Here is a 16602-nt window from a genome sequence, read left to right as displayed (position 1 = left end):
CTGAAAACCCAATTGGCCTGGTGTTCCTCCAGGACAGGGTTGGGAACCACTGCTCTAAAGCAGCATTTTCTTTAAATTTAAATAGGCAAGTTTTAGTACCTTGCACTGTTGGACAAGCTGTACATGAACAATGCAATACATAAGTTCCTAGATTCTCAACCTTTTTCATGTCACAGTATACTTGGCATCAGGTTCACTTTATTAAAACACAAGAACAGCCATGCTGGATCTGACCAATGATTCATCTAGTCCAGTCTACTGTTTCCAACAGTGGTCAATCCAAATCACAGTAGCTGGCAAAAACCCAAATAGTAGCAACATTCTATGCTACCGATCCAGTGTAAGCAGTGGCTTCCCCATATCTGTCTCAATAGCAGACTATGGAGTTTCTTAAGCCTAGCTACTCTATCTGTGGTAACCACCTCGTCTAGTAACACGTTCCAGAGCTTAACTATTCTTTGAGTTAAAAAAAATCCTCCTATTTGCTTTAAAAATGTTCCCATGTAATTTAATTGAGCATACCCTGGCTTTTGTACCTTTGGAAAGAGTGAAAAATCGATTCACTTTTACCTGTTCTACACCACTCAGGATTTTGTGGACTTCAATCATATCCCCCCTTAACTATCTCTTTTCCAAGCTGAAGAGCCCCAGCCTCTTTAGTCTTTACTCATGAGAACATAAGAATTGCTGCTGCTGGGTCAGACCAGTTGTCCATCGTGCCCAGCAGTCCGCTCACGCGGCAGCCCCCAGGTCAAAAACCTGTGCCCTAACCAAGACCAGCCCTACCTGCGTTCGTTCCAGTTCAGCAGGAACTTGTCCAACCTTGTCTTGAATCCCCGGAGCATGTTTTCCCTTAATAAGGCATGCATTCTTAAATGAGAGAGGAGTTCCATCCCTTTTATCATATTGGTCACTCTTCTTTGAACCATTTCAAATTCCACTCTTTTTTGAGATACACCAACCAAATCTGTGCGTAATACTCAAGGTGAGGGTATACCATGGAATGATGTGGGGAATTATAATATTTTCAGTCTTATTTACCATACCTTTTCTAATAATTCCTAGCAACCTGTTTGCATTTTTTCAGTGTAGTATCTACAATGACACTCAGATCTTTTTCTTGGGTGCTGACTCCTAAGATGGACCCTAGCATCAGGGAACTATGATTTGGATTATTCTTCCTGATGTGCATCACTTTGCATTTGTCTACATTAAATTTCATCTGCCATTTTGATGCACAGTCCTCCAGTTTCCTAAGTTCTTCCTGCAATTTTTCATAGTCCTCATGTGTTTTGACAACTTTGAATAGTTTTGTGTTATTTACTGTAGCACACCACCACCTTCCTTTCCTTCTTTAACCCTCTGCTTGGTACAATCAACTCATTTCCTCTCCACAGCACAATCTCATCTAACCCTCCCAAAACCCCTCTGGGGTAATCATCTGTATACCTCCCCTAAATGCCTCTAGGGCAGAACTTCAGAAACTATAGGTCAGCACATCAAATAGGGGGTCACAAAACATTAGGATCATGACCTAGATGGGTCTCTAATGGGTAGACTATTATTCTACACTTCTGGGGGGGGGGATCACAAAATTTTATTTGGCCACAATCATGGGGGTCACAGGCACAAAGAGATTAGGGAAGCATTGCTCTAGGGCATTCATGTCTCCCTTCTACCTCTTTCTCTAACCGGCAAGGATTTTTAAGCAACACTTACTTTCTGCTGCTTCCTTTTTGGCATCCCTTTGTAGTCAGAACTAGATTTGGGCCTTGTAGTCTTGCAAACTTTGTTAGCTTTGCATGGCTCCAACAGCAGAAAAGCTATCCCAAACTTTAATAGGCATGCATTCTTAAATAGTGGGGCTATTACTGCACAGGAATAAACAAAGAAAAACCCAGTGCTGAAAAGTTTTTTTTGTTATGACTTCTAGCCATTAAATCAGAGGTATCAATGTCTTTCCTTGAGAGCTGCAATCCAGTCGGATTTTCAGGATTTCCCCAATGAGATCTATGTGCATGCACTGCTTTCAATGCATATTCATTGGGGAAATCCTGAAAACCCGACTGGATTGTGGCTCTCAAGGAGGGACTTTGAGATCCCTGCGTTAAATATATAAACACACATTTCTTGAAACACATATTTACTTTTATAGTTAAATCTTTTTTTATTATTTTATGAAATAACAATATCAGAACAAATAATCCAGCAACACAGTCAAACGAGACTTCCAGCACCAGTAAGTCAACCCCCCAATGAACCATCCTCCCACCCACCCACCCACCCACCCACTCCCACCCATGGGAACAGCCGGAGTAACACATCAATTAAGCAGTCTACTGCGTACTACTGGGGTCAAAGTATCGCAAAAAGGCAGCCAACAACGTAAGTATGATGCTCCTAATTTAGAGTTCATATCAGTAATGGCCAGTCGTTCATAACCCGCCAGTTGGATCATCTGGGCACGCCAATGTGCTAATGTTGGGGTGTGCGATGACAACCAGCACTGAAGAATAGTTTTAATGCCCATGAATATTGTCTTTTGAACAAATGCTGCCGCTCCTGGACGTTTGGGCATTAGAGTAAGTTTCAACGTGAAAAGAAAAGTGTTTGTGGGCGACCAAGTACAGTTCCAAATGGATTGAACATGTAGACAAAGTCTCTTCCAATATGCCTGAATTCCCGGACATAGCCAAAACATGTGACCTAGGGAGGCCCTCGGGGCCGCGCATCTCGGACAGCAGTCGGTAGCACTCACCTGCGCCCTATAAGCCCGAACTGGGGCAAAGTATGCCCGGGCTAGGAACTTGTAGTAGCGTTCTTTTTCAGCAGGAGATACCAACAGTCTCATTCCCAATGAAAAACTTCGTTTAAGTACCTCTTGTGTAACAGTAATATGTAAGTCCTGAGTCCATTGACTAGCCAAAGAAGCATAATCCAGGTCACCGGCTAGGTCTTGTAAAAAGTGGTGATGAAAACGTAATGGTATAGGTTCTTGTGCCGTCAAACAAAGGGCTTCGGACAGTTTTTCTTGAACTTCCTTTGTCAAGTCTGATTTGGGCAATGTGCTGACATAATGATGTAATTGGTTATAAGAAAACCAATCACCAGGCTCCAGCATAGAAGAATCACATAAAGATTGAAAAGATTGGAGAGACCCATTGGATTGCAACACATTCCACAAATAATACATTCCCCTCCCCTTCCACCAAATGCTAGCAGTCAAAGGCATACCTGGGGCAAAGGCTCCATTGCCGGCGACCGGAAGACACGGGGTAACATCATAACGAACAGCCAGTCGCCGGCAGAGAGACCTCCAAAGTTTTCTCAAGGGGAACAAAAACAAGTCCCCGTAAGTCACCTCCCTTGTAGGTAAGCAACCAACATGCAATAAGTAACTAAAGTGGTAGGGAGTAAACGCTGAACATTCCACCTCTGTAGCTGTAAAATGTGACGTACTACAAAACCAGTCATTTAAATGTCGAAGTTGACATGCCTCATTGAATCTACCTATATGCAAGAGACCCAGACCCCCTTGGGCGGTTGGTAATGATAAGGTATGTAAAGGGATCCGTGACCTCCTACCCCCCCAAAGAAATCGTGATACTGATCTATGATGTTGTCTGAGGTGGGCGTGCGATATTAGTATAGGTAATGTTTGTAGAATGTAAAGCCATTGTGGGATCACCATCATATTATATAAAGCAATCCTACCCATTAATGTCAATGGATACGCTCGCCATGCTTGCAGACGCCGTTCAGTTCGAGAAAGTAAAGGCAACACATTCATGGAATAAATAGTGGCTAAGTTCTCGGGAATGAGGACCCCCAGATACCTAATGGATGAAGTTGCCCATGCGAGTGGAAAAGGTTCCGGCCAAGTGTCCCTAATTATAGGTTGTAACGGGAGTACTATAGATTTCTGCTTATTCAATGTCAGTCCAGAATATAAATGGAATTCATCCAATATCTCTAATGCGCGTGTCAAGGAACGGTGCGGTTGAGCCAGTGTTAGTAAAATATCGTCCGCAAACGCCAGCACTCTTAGTTGGGAGTTCCCTTCCGACAATCCCACCATAATATCATCCCTCTGTATTGTACGTAAGAGTGGTTTCATATTTACTTTTATACAGACCTCAGCAGTGACTTATTTAACGCAGGGAACACTATCCTCAGAGCAGATTAAACAAGGCAGTCAGTCACATAGTCCACTCCCATCAGCAACAGCTGGGAAGGAGGATCAGAAGGCACACCACCTGGGTCACACAATTTAGAATGGCACGCTCAAGCCACAAAGGAAGCTGCTGTAGCAGCCCTCACCCCCAGAGACAAGGCCTCAAACTGCCTTTTGAGCAACATGTCTAGTTTGTGATCTTGTTGATCCTTAAGCGCTACGCCTCCCTCATTGGGAAGGGATGTGCGTTTGGCTACCTGAGCCACCAGAGAGTCCACTTTAGTCATAGCAAACATCTGCTGAACTCCTGGTCCATAGGATGTAACTTGGACATTGCTTTTGCCACTTTAAGGGAGCCTTCAGGGTTCTCCCAGTGCTCAGAAATCAGGACTTTCATATCCAGATGCCATGGAATGGTGGAAGGCTGAGACCATATTCCGCTGAGAAAATAACAATGGGAAGTAGGTTGAGGAGAACCAATATTGAGTTCCTTCAGAGACTCAATGAGAAGATCCATCAGTGCAGCAGATTTGAATAGCCTGCGCACAGAAGGATCCTCGCCCTGGTCTGCAACAGCACTCAGACCCTGCTCCACTTCGCCCAGTATCACATCTTCTTTGACTAAAGCTTCACTCTGTGAAAGAGGATAAGCATCCAGATCATCATCTTCAGGGTCTTCGTCTGACCAGCTGTCGGTGTCTGGGTGAGACACTGGCCTCCATGAAGAATCAAATGATGAAACGTAGAGAGGCTGCACAGATGGTTGCTCTCTAGCTGACCCGGAAGGTGCATTTGCACTGCTGACATAGGCTTGCCAGAGCAAGTTTACAAAGTCAGGTGTAAAGGGAGCAGAGGACCATGAACCTCCTTCAAGAGGAGGTACTGGAACCGCATTACAGGACCCCCAAGAGGGCAAAATCATCTCCTATCCATCCCAACAGTCATTTGGCAGCATTAATAAGGTGGCCAGAGACTGAACCCAAAGTTCCCGCCACCCCAGCATGTGTGATGGCACACATGGCACAAGTGCACTCTTCAGGAGCCCAACCGGCACAAACTTTGTATGAATTCATGTCATTGGAGCACGAGGACTACATCCCTGGTGGTAAGAATATAAAATGAGGCTTTTTGAAAAAGTTTGAGAATGTAGAAATCAAATTGGGAAAAATCCAATATGGCCGCTGCCAAGATTTGCTGCTGAAAAAATGGCTGAAGCTCCAAATCGAGGGCCTCAAAACCCAGTGATTTTAGGATTTCTGGGGTGGGGGGAACAAGACTACACCAAAATATAACCTTAAAAATCACAACTGCAGCCCCCCCCTCCGAACTGCCCTGTGGGCTGTAATAGCCCCACTCATAGACCAGATGCTGGGAAGATATGCTGCAGCCTGCAACAGCTTCTCAGGGTAGCTGGAATTAGGAGAGGACCTCTGCCACCATGAAAGCTGCCTCTTCTGACTCTTTAGTTGCCAATCAACCAAAGCCGGACTGAGCTTCAACCCCCCGGGACCTCCAAATGTCATGAAGAGGGAGGAGGAAAGTGCAGCCAACCCCATGTGCATTCTGAAGAAACACAATTGATGCCTGTACAGCCTGCACTAGCACTCCTGATCAAGTCAAGGGGTGAGCAAACAGAAGGGAAAACCCCTGAGCTCCAAAGTTCAAGCAAGGGAGCTGGTTTCTATAACTGAGCAAGTCTCCCCAGGATCCACCTGTCTGCTGCAGACCGGTCTTCTCCTCTCACACATATTAAGCAGTCACTGGAGCTGAACAGGAACACAAAAAATACTTGAAAAACAAAAAAGAAGACCAAGCAAATCAAAGTTGCTCCTGCAGGCTTGCTTGCAGAAGAAATAACTGACTGGGGACAGAAGAGAGAAGGAGGAAGTACTGAAAATAGTAATCAGTATCTTCTACCCTGGGCTCGCAGGAGTGGATGTAAGACCCTTGGTTCAGCATTTCAGCCCTATTGCACTGGAAACATTTATTTTCAAAACCTTTGAAACCTTCAAGTCTTAAATAATTGCACAACATGATTGTGATAATTGTACTTAACTGAAAGGAGAACCCTATGCCTTGCTGACATGGGCCATGCTTTGCAAGAAATTTCTTGTTGCTTCAGGGTGTGGTCTTAAAACACACACAAATCAAATTAATCTTGAAGCAAAAATCAAAATTTCTACACATTGATGTTCAACAGTACATGATACATCGCTAACCTCCTCATGAAACCATGATGGACCCAATACTGTTGGGATGTGAGGGTGGTGATATTAGAGCATTATTAACCCCCCCCCCTTTTACAAAACCGCCAAAGTGTTTTTAGTGCTGGCTGGCACACTGAATGCTGTGCGCTGTTGGAGCAGCACACAGCATTCAGCGCCAGGCCAGGTCCTAAAAACCGCTTGGGGGAAGATAGAACAAAAATCTTTGGCAGCTCTGACTTGACCAAATTCTTTCTTACTTGTAACTCCAACTGGCCAGTGAAAAGATTTCCTGGCAAACCAACTGGGGAACACTGCATTAGTATGCATCTATCTGTGGCTAGATTTGAAAGGAAAACTGGGCTGCATCTGATTTTCAAAGAACCACCAACACCTGTGTACTTAGAATCTGCAATTTTCTGCAAGTAGTAACCTGTAGAAAATTAAAAGCGAACACTGTTTTCTTCGCCGAGAACTCCTCTATGTCCAGCTAAAGTATACAGGCAATGAAAGCCTCCACATTCTTTTAGCTGTAGCAATCCCCAGGGCAGTCTTTACAGGTAAATATATATTTACTGGAGAAATTCACTCTGAAAACTGTCCTCTTCATGAAGACATTACAAAATACTGAAGTAAAATCTTATCAAACAAATTATCTGTGCCTCTTTTAGGGCAATTTCACTTCGAGATTCAATTTGCCTATCTCCAAATTTTACCTCATTGATTGTATTTATGATTCTATTAATCATTTCACTGTTAGGCCGTTTACATAATTCAAAGTTTTATGTCAAGCTACTTCTGCTGTACACGGTTAATAAATTCCAAATCAATCAATCAAATAAAAAAGGAAATAATTCACTTCCCTAAAAGTTGGATTTGGAAGCAGAATGCAAAAGCTACAGCTTAGCTGGAAGACTAATTGTAGGTTAGTTATAGAAACCAGTTCCCCTCCACACCCCTTATCCACTACTGGATGACAGATGGCACTAGAAGGGCTCTGTTGGAAGCAAGCCTTCAATTATCAATCTAGTGTTTCAAGCAGATGGGTATGGGAGGGTGAAGCCAAGTCCAAGAAAAAAATGGGTGAAAGAACAAATTTGCAGGCAAATACCTGGGAACAAGTAGAAAATTTCAAATTATATTCTTAGTATGTCCACAAGAAAAAGGTGCAAATAACTTATGAATTGCTAGTTTTACTCCATAATTCTTATGTACATTATTTTTTTCAAATTCTCTTTTAGGCAATTTTGATAATGAAGTATAGTAGCAATGCCCTTATGTACCTGATCAGTAGTCTCTGTGTATGCATGAAAACATATAAATAGAAATTACCAGACCCTGTAAAGCAGGGTTGTCAAACTCAATCACATAAAGAGCCAAAATCTAAAACATAGGCTAAGTCACGGGCCAAATTTTTTATTAAGATTCTTAGGGGTCCTTTTATTAAGGACCTTTTATTACTAATTGATTTAGTGCGCGCTAAATGCGTACCTTAATAAAAAGACCTCTTAGTAGAAGTATAGGGTTACATCCTCTCCAACCCCACGGTAGCTCTGTGATGTAAACAAAATAAATAAAAAAGACTTTTCCTCTCTCTTTTAGGTTCTAGTTCACGCTGGCTAATACCAGCTCTGGCAGGATACACATTTCAAATCTGACATATTGTAAATAAAAAAGAAAATAAAATTATTTTTTCTACCTTTTGTTGTCTGGTCATTATTCAAATAATGTTGGTCCCAGGCTCTGGTTGTTTTCTGATAACTCACTTGCCAGGATCTCCTGTCCATTTGTCGTTTTCTTCTTTCTCCACCTTCCATCTCTATCCTCCCCTTCCATTTCCCTTCCCTACCCCGGAGGTCTGGCATCTTTCCTTTTTTCGTCTCCTTCCCCGCAGCTGCAACGATGGACCCCACCATCCCCAGATCCACCATCTCTTCTTTTCTTAACTACCCTTTCATCCAGCATCTCTCTATTCTTCCCCACCACCCCAGGTCCAGTATCTCTCCCTTTCTCTTCCCAACTACCCTCCTGCCCAGTATCTCTATACCCCTCCACACCATCCCCTGTGTCCCTTTCTGTTCCTTCCCTCCCTTCATCCCATTGTCCACCATCTCTCTCCCCCCCCAGTCCGGTATATGCACGTCTCTTTGGACCCATCCTTCCCTCCCTCCGTGTACTTCTACACTAGGGCCTGCTTCTGCTCCCCCACCCCCAAGACCTGCATGTTTTCCCCCTTCTTTTTAGCGTCCTCCGGCTTCCCGGTCTCACCTTCAAAGCAACCTGCAGAGGATCACCAGTCAGCTGTAGCGAACCTAGCAGGCTGCCATCGACCTCCGCAGCACGTTCCTTCTGCTGTGGTCCTGCCCCTCCTCTGACATATTGGACTGTGGCAGAGGGAACGTGTTGCGGAGGTCAACGGCAGCCTGCTAGGTTCGCTACAGCTGACTGGCGATCCTCTGCAGGATGCTTTGAAGGTGAAACCAGGAAGCTGGGAGAGAGATAGTGGACAATGGGATGGAGGGAGGGAAGGAACAGAGGGCATTTACTCGCAGGTCAAATCTAATCACCCTGCGGCCTAAATTTGGCCCTTAGGCCTGAGTTTATTTATTTATTTATTTATTTATTTAGCCCATCCTCCCAAAGGATCCCAGAACGGGTTACAAAGGTACATTCATAGTATAGATAGGACAAAATTAAGTGAAAGACATATTTGGCAGACATAGCTTAGAAGAATTTGCAGCATTCGTAGAAGATATTACATGGCATAGCATATTTTTAGGATAGCATTCACTGTACTAACAGAACAGAACATAACGGTACTAAAGCTTAGTATTGTAAGATTGTACATGACTGGTGATCGGCAGTTAAGTTCTCATGAGCAGCATCGGTCATTAAGGAGCTGGATTAGTGAAGAGGAAGGTTTTCACGGCCTTCTTAAAGTTCCATAAACTGTCTAGCAGTGATGTCTGAATTTTATATTGTTTCTCTTAATGTTCAATTATATTTATGCTCTCATATGTACATATATGCACATTCATGCACATTTGTCTACTTTCCTATACTTTTCTTTGATTTTTCACAGTTAATTTCATTTATATGTGATTCATATTAGTAATTACTAATTTCTTCATATACTAATTATTGTGTTCTCTTTTTGATTTGTGGAGTATTGGTGACCCCTGAAGGCAGTTATCCGTCAAAACATGGCCCCATGTCAGGTCTTTTTTTATGTCTGTGCTTTGCTAATAAGAGTACTTTATATTTTATACTTGTGTGCAGGAAAGTTTTTGGTCTTCAAAAAAACTATAGCCCTTTATCGCTTCCTGTTGACAGGATCAAGTGTCTGGACTGCTCTAATAGAATGCTAGGGCAACAACAATTTGGGACCTAAACAATCAATGAACTCTAAAAACCAGTTCTCTGAAGATACTCTTGTTCTGCAAGCTGGTATGTAATAGAAGGTTGGAAGGTAACATCAATTATTCTCTAAGGGAAGAAAATTAATTTTTAACCTTTTTATTACCTCAGTGTTTTTCTTCAAATCGTTTTCCCTGGACTGACTTGCCTGCAAAGCCAGCTCTGTTCCACGAAGCCTCTGTTCCAGTTCATCAACTTCTTTTTCCAAAGTGATTTTTGATGCAGAGACCTAAATGGAATTTTAAAAAAATGAGTACAGTAGACTCAATTAACTGGAATCCATGGGGATTGGTAGATGCCGGATAAATATAGTTTCTGGTTGCTTGAAAGTTACTATTAAAAATAGGCCTAATTACCGTATATACAGTAATAAAAATAATAATAACTTTATTTTTGTATACCGCCATACCCAGTGAGTTCTAGGCGGTTCACATTAGTTAAACATGGGTTACATGCAGTTAAGAGTTGGTTGAACAGGTTTACATTAATTAAATATAGTTATATGCATCGTTACATGCGGTTCACATTAATTACCGTATTTTCTCGCATATAACGCGCGCGTTATACGTGGGTTTTACGTACCGCGCATACCCTCGCACGTTATACGCGTGAGCGCGTTGTACAAATTTTTTTTTACATAGTTCCCCACCCCGACGTCCGATTCACCCCCCGCAGGACCGCTCGCACCCCACCCCGAAGGACCGCTCGCACGCACCCCCACCCCAAAGGACCGCTCGCACGCACTCCCACCCGCACCCGCACAGCCTCCCAACCCCCCCATCATGTAGAAGCTCCTACCAGTGTCCTGCTGCTTCCTCTTGGCGGTCCCGACATGATCGGGGAAAGAGGGAGCTCAAGCCCTCTTGCCCCAGCCAACCGCGGCACCCCCGACACGATCGGGGCAAGAGGGAGCTCAAGCCCTCTTGCCCCCCCGACTCCCCGACACGATCGGGGCAAAAGGGAGCCCAAGCCCTCTTGCCCCGCTGACTCCCCAACTCACCGACAATATCGGGCCAGGAGGGAGCCTAAGTCCTCCTGGCCCTGGCGACCCCCCCCCCCCGCTAGTTGTTCGGGCCAGGAGGGAGCCCAAACCCTCCTGGCCACGGCGACCCCCTACCCCCACACCGCACTACATTACGGGCAGGAGGGATCCCAGGCCCTCCTGCCCTCGACGCAAACCCCCCTCCCCCCAACGACCGCCCCCCCCAAGAACCTCCAACCGCCCCCCCAGCCGACCCGCAACCCCCCTGGCCGACCCCCACGACACCCCCACCCCCCTTCCCCGTACCTTTGTGTAGTTGGCCAGACAGACGGGAGTCAAACTCGCCTGTCCGGCAGGCAGCCAACAACGGAATGAGGCCGGATTGGCCCATCCGTCCCAAAGCTCCGCCTACTGGTGGGGCCTAAGGCGCCTGGGCCAATCAGAAAAGGCCCGGGAGCCTTAGGTCCCACCTGGGGGCGGGGCCTGAGGCACATGGGCCCAACCTGACCATGTGCCCAAGGCCCCGCCCCCAGGAGGGACCTAAGGCTCCCGGGCCTATTCTGATTGGCCCAGGCGCCTTAGGCCCCACCAGTAGGCGGAGCTTTGGGACGGATGGGCCAATCCGGCCTCATTCCGTTGTTGGCTGCCTGCCGGACAGGCGGGTTTGGCTCCCGTCTGTCCGGCCAACTACACAAAGGTACGGGGAAGGGGGGTGGGGGTGTTGTGGGGGTCGGCCAGGTGGGTCGCGGGTCGGCTGGGGGGGGCGGTCGGAGGTTCTTGGGGGGGCGGTTGTTGGGAGGGGGGTTTGTGTCGAGGGCAGGAGGGCCTGGGATCCCTCCTGCCCGTAATGTAGTGCGGGGTGGGGGTAGGGGGTCGCGTGGCCAGGAGGACTTGGGCTCCCTCCTGGCCCGATATTGTCGGGGAGTTGGGGAGTCGGCGGGGAAAGAGGGCTTGGGCTCCCTTTTGCCCCGATCGTGTCGGGGAGTCGGGGGGGCAAGAGGGCTTGAGCTCCCTCTTGCCCCGATCGTGTCGGGGGTGCCGCGGTTGGCTGGGGTAAGAGGGCTTGAGCTCCCTCTTGCCCCGATCGTGTCGGGTGTGCCGCGGTTGGCTGGGGCAAGAGGGCTTGAGCTCCCTCTTGCCCCGATCGTGTCGGGGAGTCGAGGGGGCAAGAAGGCTTGAGCTCCCTCTTGCCCCGATTGTGTCGGGGGTGCCGCGGTTGGCTGGGGCAAGAGGGCTTGAGCTCCCTCTTACCCCGATCGTGTCGGGGGTGCCGCGGTTGGCTGGGGCAAGAGGGCTTGAGCTCCCTCTTGCCCCGATCGTGTCGGGGAGTTGGGACCGCCAAGAGGAAGCAGCAGGACACCGGTAGGAGCTTCTACATGATGGGGGGGGGGGTCGGGAGCCTGTGGGGGTGCGAGCGGTCCTTCAGGGTGGGGGTGCGGGTGGGAGTGCGTGCGAGCGGTCCTTCGGGGTGCGGGTGCGTGCGAGCGGTCCTTTGCGGTGGGGGTGCGAGCAGTCCTGCGGGGGGGTGAATCGGACGTCGGGGGGGGCATCAGGCTTTCAGGGTGGGGACAGGACTTCAAGGGGGAGAGGAGAGTCGGGGCGGGCGAAAGGAGAGTCGGGGTGGCCAGAGGAGAGTCGGAGCGGGCGAAAGGAGAGTCGGGCAGCATGCGCGGTATATAAAAATTTCTGTACATAGATTTGTGTTTTTTGCGCGCTATACCCGTGTGCGCGTTTTACACGGGTGCGCGTTATCTACGTGAAAATAAGGTAAACATAGTTACAAGCAGTTAAGTAATAATTGAACAGAATTGCATGGAGTTAGGTGTTAAAATGAGCAGGGTTGCAGGCAGCGGTGAAGATAAGATTGGGGAGAAGGAAAAGGTGGGTCGGGGGGGAGGAGGTGGGGCGAGATGGGAGGGGGGGATCTATGAGGAGGGGGGGCATTAAGTGTTGTGGCGTTGGAAGAGGTGTGTTTTGAGTAGTTTTCTAAAGTTGAGGTAGGTTGGAGCCTCGAGGATTAATTGGGCTATCCATGGGTTTAGCTTGGCGGCCTGGAAGGCGAGGGTTTTGTCGAAGAATTTATTGGAGTGACAGAGTTTTAGGGAGGAGAAAGCAAATAACTGTATTCTGTGGGAGTTCTTGTTTCTGTTATTCAGGATGAAGTGTGGGTTGATGTAGTTTGGGGCTAGGCCGAATACTGTTTTGTAGCAGAAACAGGCGAATTTAAATAGGACTCTGGATTCCAATGGTAGCCAATGAAGTTTGTGGTAGAAAGGGGTAACATGGTCCCATTTTTTTAAGCCGAATATAAGGCGGACAGCGGTGTTTTGGATCATTCTGAGTCTTCTGGTATTTTTCTTCGTGGAGCTCAGGTAAATGATATTACAGTAGTCCAGTATGCTTAGAACGGAGGATTGGACTAGGAGGCGGAATGACGTGTCGTCGAAATATTTTTTATGGTGCGTAATTTCCAGAGCGCCGAGATACTTTTCCTAACTGTATTGTCGGTGTGCTTCTCCAGGGTTAGGTGTTTGTCCAGTGTGACTCCTAGTATTTTTAGGGTTTGTTCGAGGGGAAAGGTTGATCCTTTTACTTGAATTGTGGTGTCTATGATTTTGTCTTTGGGGCTAGCAAGGAAAAATTTTGTTTTGTCGGGGTTTAGTTTAAGTCTGTAGGATTGCATCCAGAGTTCTATCTGGTTGAGTGAATTTGAGAGGGAGGTGAGGAATTCTGGTGTGAAGCTGGATAGTGGGATGACTACTCAAATATAAAAGATTTTTAACCAAAAAAAGGGCTCAAAATAGGTGTCTCAGTTTATATTCAAGCCTTCCCTGAAGACCACTGTCGCTGCTGTCCTCCCACTCTAAACTCTTCCCACGAGGGCACCCTCTCCAAGAACTTCATGAGAATCTCAGAGAGGATGGGAGACGGAAGGCCTTGAGCATGTAGCTCAAGGCTTGCAGTGTAGAACATCAGCGACAGGCTCTTTCAGCACCGGCATACGTAAGGTAAGCACAGTGCTGGCCAGTGGGGGAAAAAGGTGGACAGCAGACCTGATCATCTTGGGCGTGAAAGGAGGAGAGCAGCATTGATTGCCTGGGGGGAGGGGGCGGTTTGCTGTGAAGAATAGCAGAGTCGGTGGCCTCGTGAAGGGGAGATTTGGATTGAAGGTTAGCAGAACTGGTGGCCTCAAGGGGAGTCTGAAGTGGAGGGTAGCAGCGTCAGTGGCCTAGGGAATCATTTATGGCTTTGGAGCCCTCCGCTGTTGTTCCTGTTTTTAACATGGATGAGGGGGCAAAGAAGAATACTTCTGTGGAGGATAGAAGTGTCTCCTTATTTTATTGTAAACCACTTTGAATCATACTGCAACTAAGGCGGTATATCAAGTTTAATAAATGAGCTGCTCCCGCCCCCCTCAGTTTGTACAAAAACAATCAAGTAGTATTGTAGTAACAAAACTGGAATGATGGAAATGGGGAAAAATCCAACACTACAATTCTGTTCTGCTCTGTAACAAACATAGGGCTAGATTCACTAAGCAAACCAATCATGTACTGATTAGTTTGCGACTCGATTCACTAACCTCTGTGCCGATCAGATTCCGATCCGTGCATGCAAATGAGGGGAAACAGCATGCAAAGTAGGTAGGTAGGCAGGCAGGCAGTGATTCACTAAACAAAAATTTTGGAACACTGACTGGGCTGGCTGATCAACAAGAAGCAACTGCTGGGGACCAGTCACTCACGTCCTTTCCGACTGTCCTGTCAGCCCTGCTTTCTGCCTCCCTGACTCTTTCTCTGGCTCGCTCTCTGCCACGGGCTCGCACTTCAGGGAAGAGCGGCAGAGAGCAGGAGAGTCAGGGCCAGTAAAAAAAAGTTTTAAAAAAACAGACAGCAAACACATGCGCAGACCATCTACAGGCAAAGTAGATGGTCTGCGCATGCGTCGGGATCGCTACCCAGAAATCCGTGTCGTCAGATGGGGGCGTGCCTCCGATAGTTGGTGAATCGGTCGGCCTGCCTCCAATCGCCCACGGATCGGACACAGATCAGAAGGCTAGTGAATCTAGCCCATAGTAATCAACATTTTAACAATCAAACTTGTACAACCAGCATTAACCATGTATAGAGCTTATAGCTATTTACATGTCCTGCTGTCAAGCAGAGACTTAAACCAGACTGTATGATCTTGAAGCTTTTCCTATGCATTATCTTTTTTTATTCTCTCAGATCCTCTGAGACACAGAGAATTGTTCAAATCCAGACTGATCCTAATGCAGAAGGCAGGCGAAGCCCATTCACAGAGCGATGCTTCAGGACCACTAAACACATCTACAAGAAAGAAAGAAGATTACTGAGGTAAGAACCTAATCTTTCTTTCTAGTGCAATGTGTCTAGTGGTCCTGAAACGATAGGAATGTACCAAAGCAGTCCTCAGTCTAGGGTGGGCCCGCTGCGCCTGCCTTTATGACAGAGGCCCCAAAAGCGGCGTCCTTCCCAGCTGTTGTCTACCCTATAGAACCTGGTAAAGGTATGAAGGATAGGCCATGCAGCCCCTCTATAAATCTCCTAGGGCAAGACAGCCCTAATCTCCGCCTATGAGGCAGCAACTCCTCTAGTGGAGTGTGGTTTCAATGTGATCAGTGGCTGCTTACTACAGCCCACATACGTGGAGTAAATGGCCATTTTAATCCATCTGGAAATCAAGGCTTTAGATGCCAGCCTCCCTTTGCTTGGCATGACTGGTCAGAACAAATAGGTGATAAGATAGGTGAAACTCATTGGTAACTTTGAGGTACCAGAGAAGCATTCATTTGATATCCAGCAAATGTAACACTTTATCCTTTTACTTAGACACCATAGGGCGAAAGACGGGCACCCGAACTTCCTGATTGATGTGGAAGGCCAAGAACACTTTCAAAAAGGACGGAATCATGCGCAAGGAGAGCTCAGCCTCCATGATCCTAAGGAACGGTTCCCTACAGGAAAGCGCTTGTAACTCAGAAACTCATCTTGCTGGCATAACCGCCACTAGGAATACAGTCTTGACTGTAAGCTCCAAAAGGGAAGCCTCCCATAAGGGCTCAAATGGACCTGTACTGAGACTTTGCAACACGATGTTCCAGGAAAGTAAAGGAGAGCGCACTGGAGGGCAAACTGCAGAACCCCTTTAATGAACCTGGCGACATCTGGGTGTCCTCCTCCCCCCGAGCTTGGAAACAGGAAAGGCCTGTCATCTGCACTTTCAATGATTCTACACACAGCCCCTTCTGAAGACCTTTCTGCAAGAAGTCCAGGACTACAGAAGTCGAAGCTCATGAAGACTCTACATCCTTCTAAACTAAACTAAACCTTAGGTTTGTATACCGCATCCTCTCCACAATCATAGAGCTCGGCACGGTTTAAAGGAGCTGGGATAGAAAAGGAACTCCAATGAAGGGTTATAGGCCTTAGTATAAAGAATGTTTAGAGGGGCTTAGTATACCAGAGAGGGAGGAAGTATTACATTTTTGAGAATAGCCAAGTTTTCAGATGTTTACAGAAAAGTTGGAGGGAGCTCAGATTCCGAAGTAGAGAGGTAAGGTTGTTCCAGAGTTCAGTGATTCTGAAGGGAAGGGAGGTCCCTAGTTTTCCTGCATGGGAAATGCTTTTTAATGAGGGGAAGGATAGTTTTAATTTTTGGGTGGATCTGGTGGTATTAGGATTTGAAGAATTCCAAGAAAGTGGAATAAAGGGAGGAAGGATGCCGTGTAGGATCTTAAAAGTTAGGCAGGCGCATTTAAAGTGGACCCTAGAGATTACTGGAAGCCAGTGAAGCTTGGACAG

At 46.7% G+C, this 16602-nt stretch overlaps 1 protein-coding gene across 4 annotated transcripts in view; it reads right to left on the bottom strand.

The window, feature by feature from the left end:
• The window catches only part of CENPF (centromere protein F), a 153232-nt gene that overhangs the window by 47020 nt on the left and 89610 nt on the right, over window positions 1–16602 (bottom strand). For all 4 annotated transcript variants that reach the window (XM_033936676.1, XM_033936675.1, XM_033936678.1 and 1 more), the window contains exon 10: window positions 9902–10024. In XM_033936676.1, the coding sequence (XP_033792567.1) occupies window positions 9902–10024 (123 nt within the window). The remainder of the gene's footprint in view (window positions 1–9901; window positions 10025–16602) is intronic.

This window comes from Geotrypetes seraphini, chromosome 3 (assembly GCF_902459505.1).
Source record: "Geotrypetes seraphini chromosome 3, aGeoSer1.1, whole genome shotgun sequence".
NCBI classification, from domain to species: Eukaryota; Metazoa; Chordata; class Amphibia; order Gymnophiona; family Dermophiidae; genus Geotrypetes; species Geotrypetes seraphini.
Note: the sequence above shows the minus strand (reverse complement) of the source record. Positions and strands in the feature narration are given on the sequence as shown.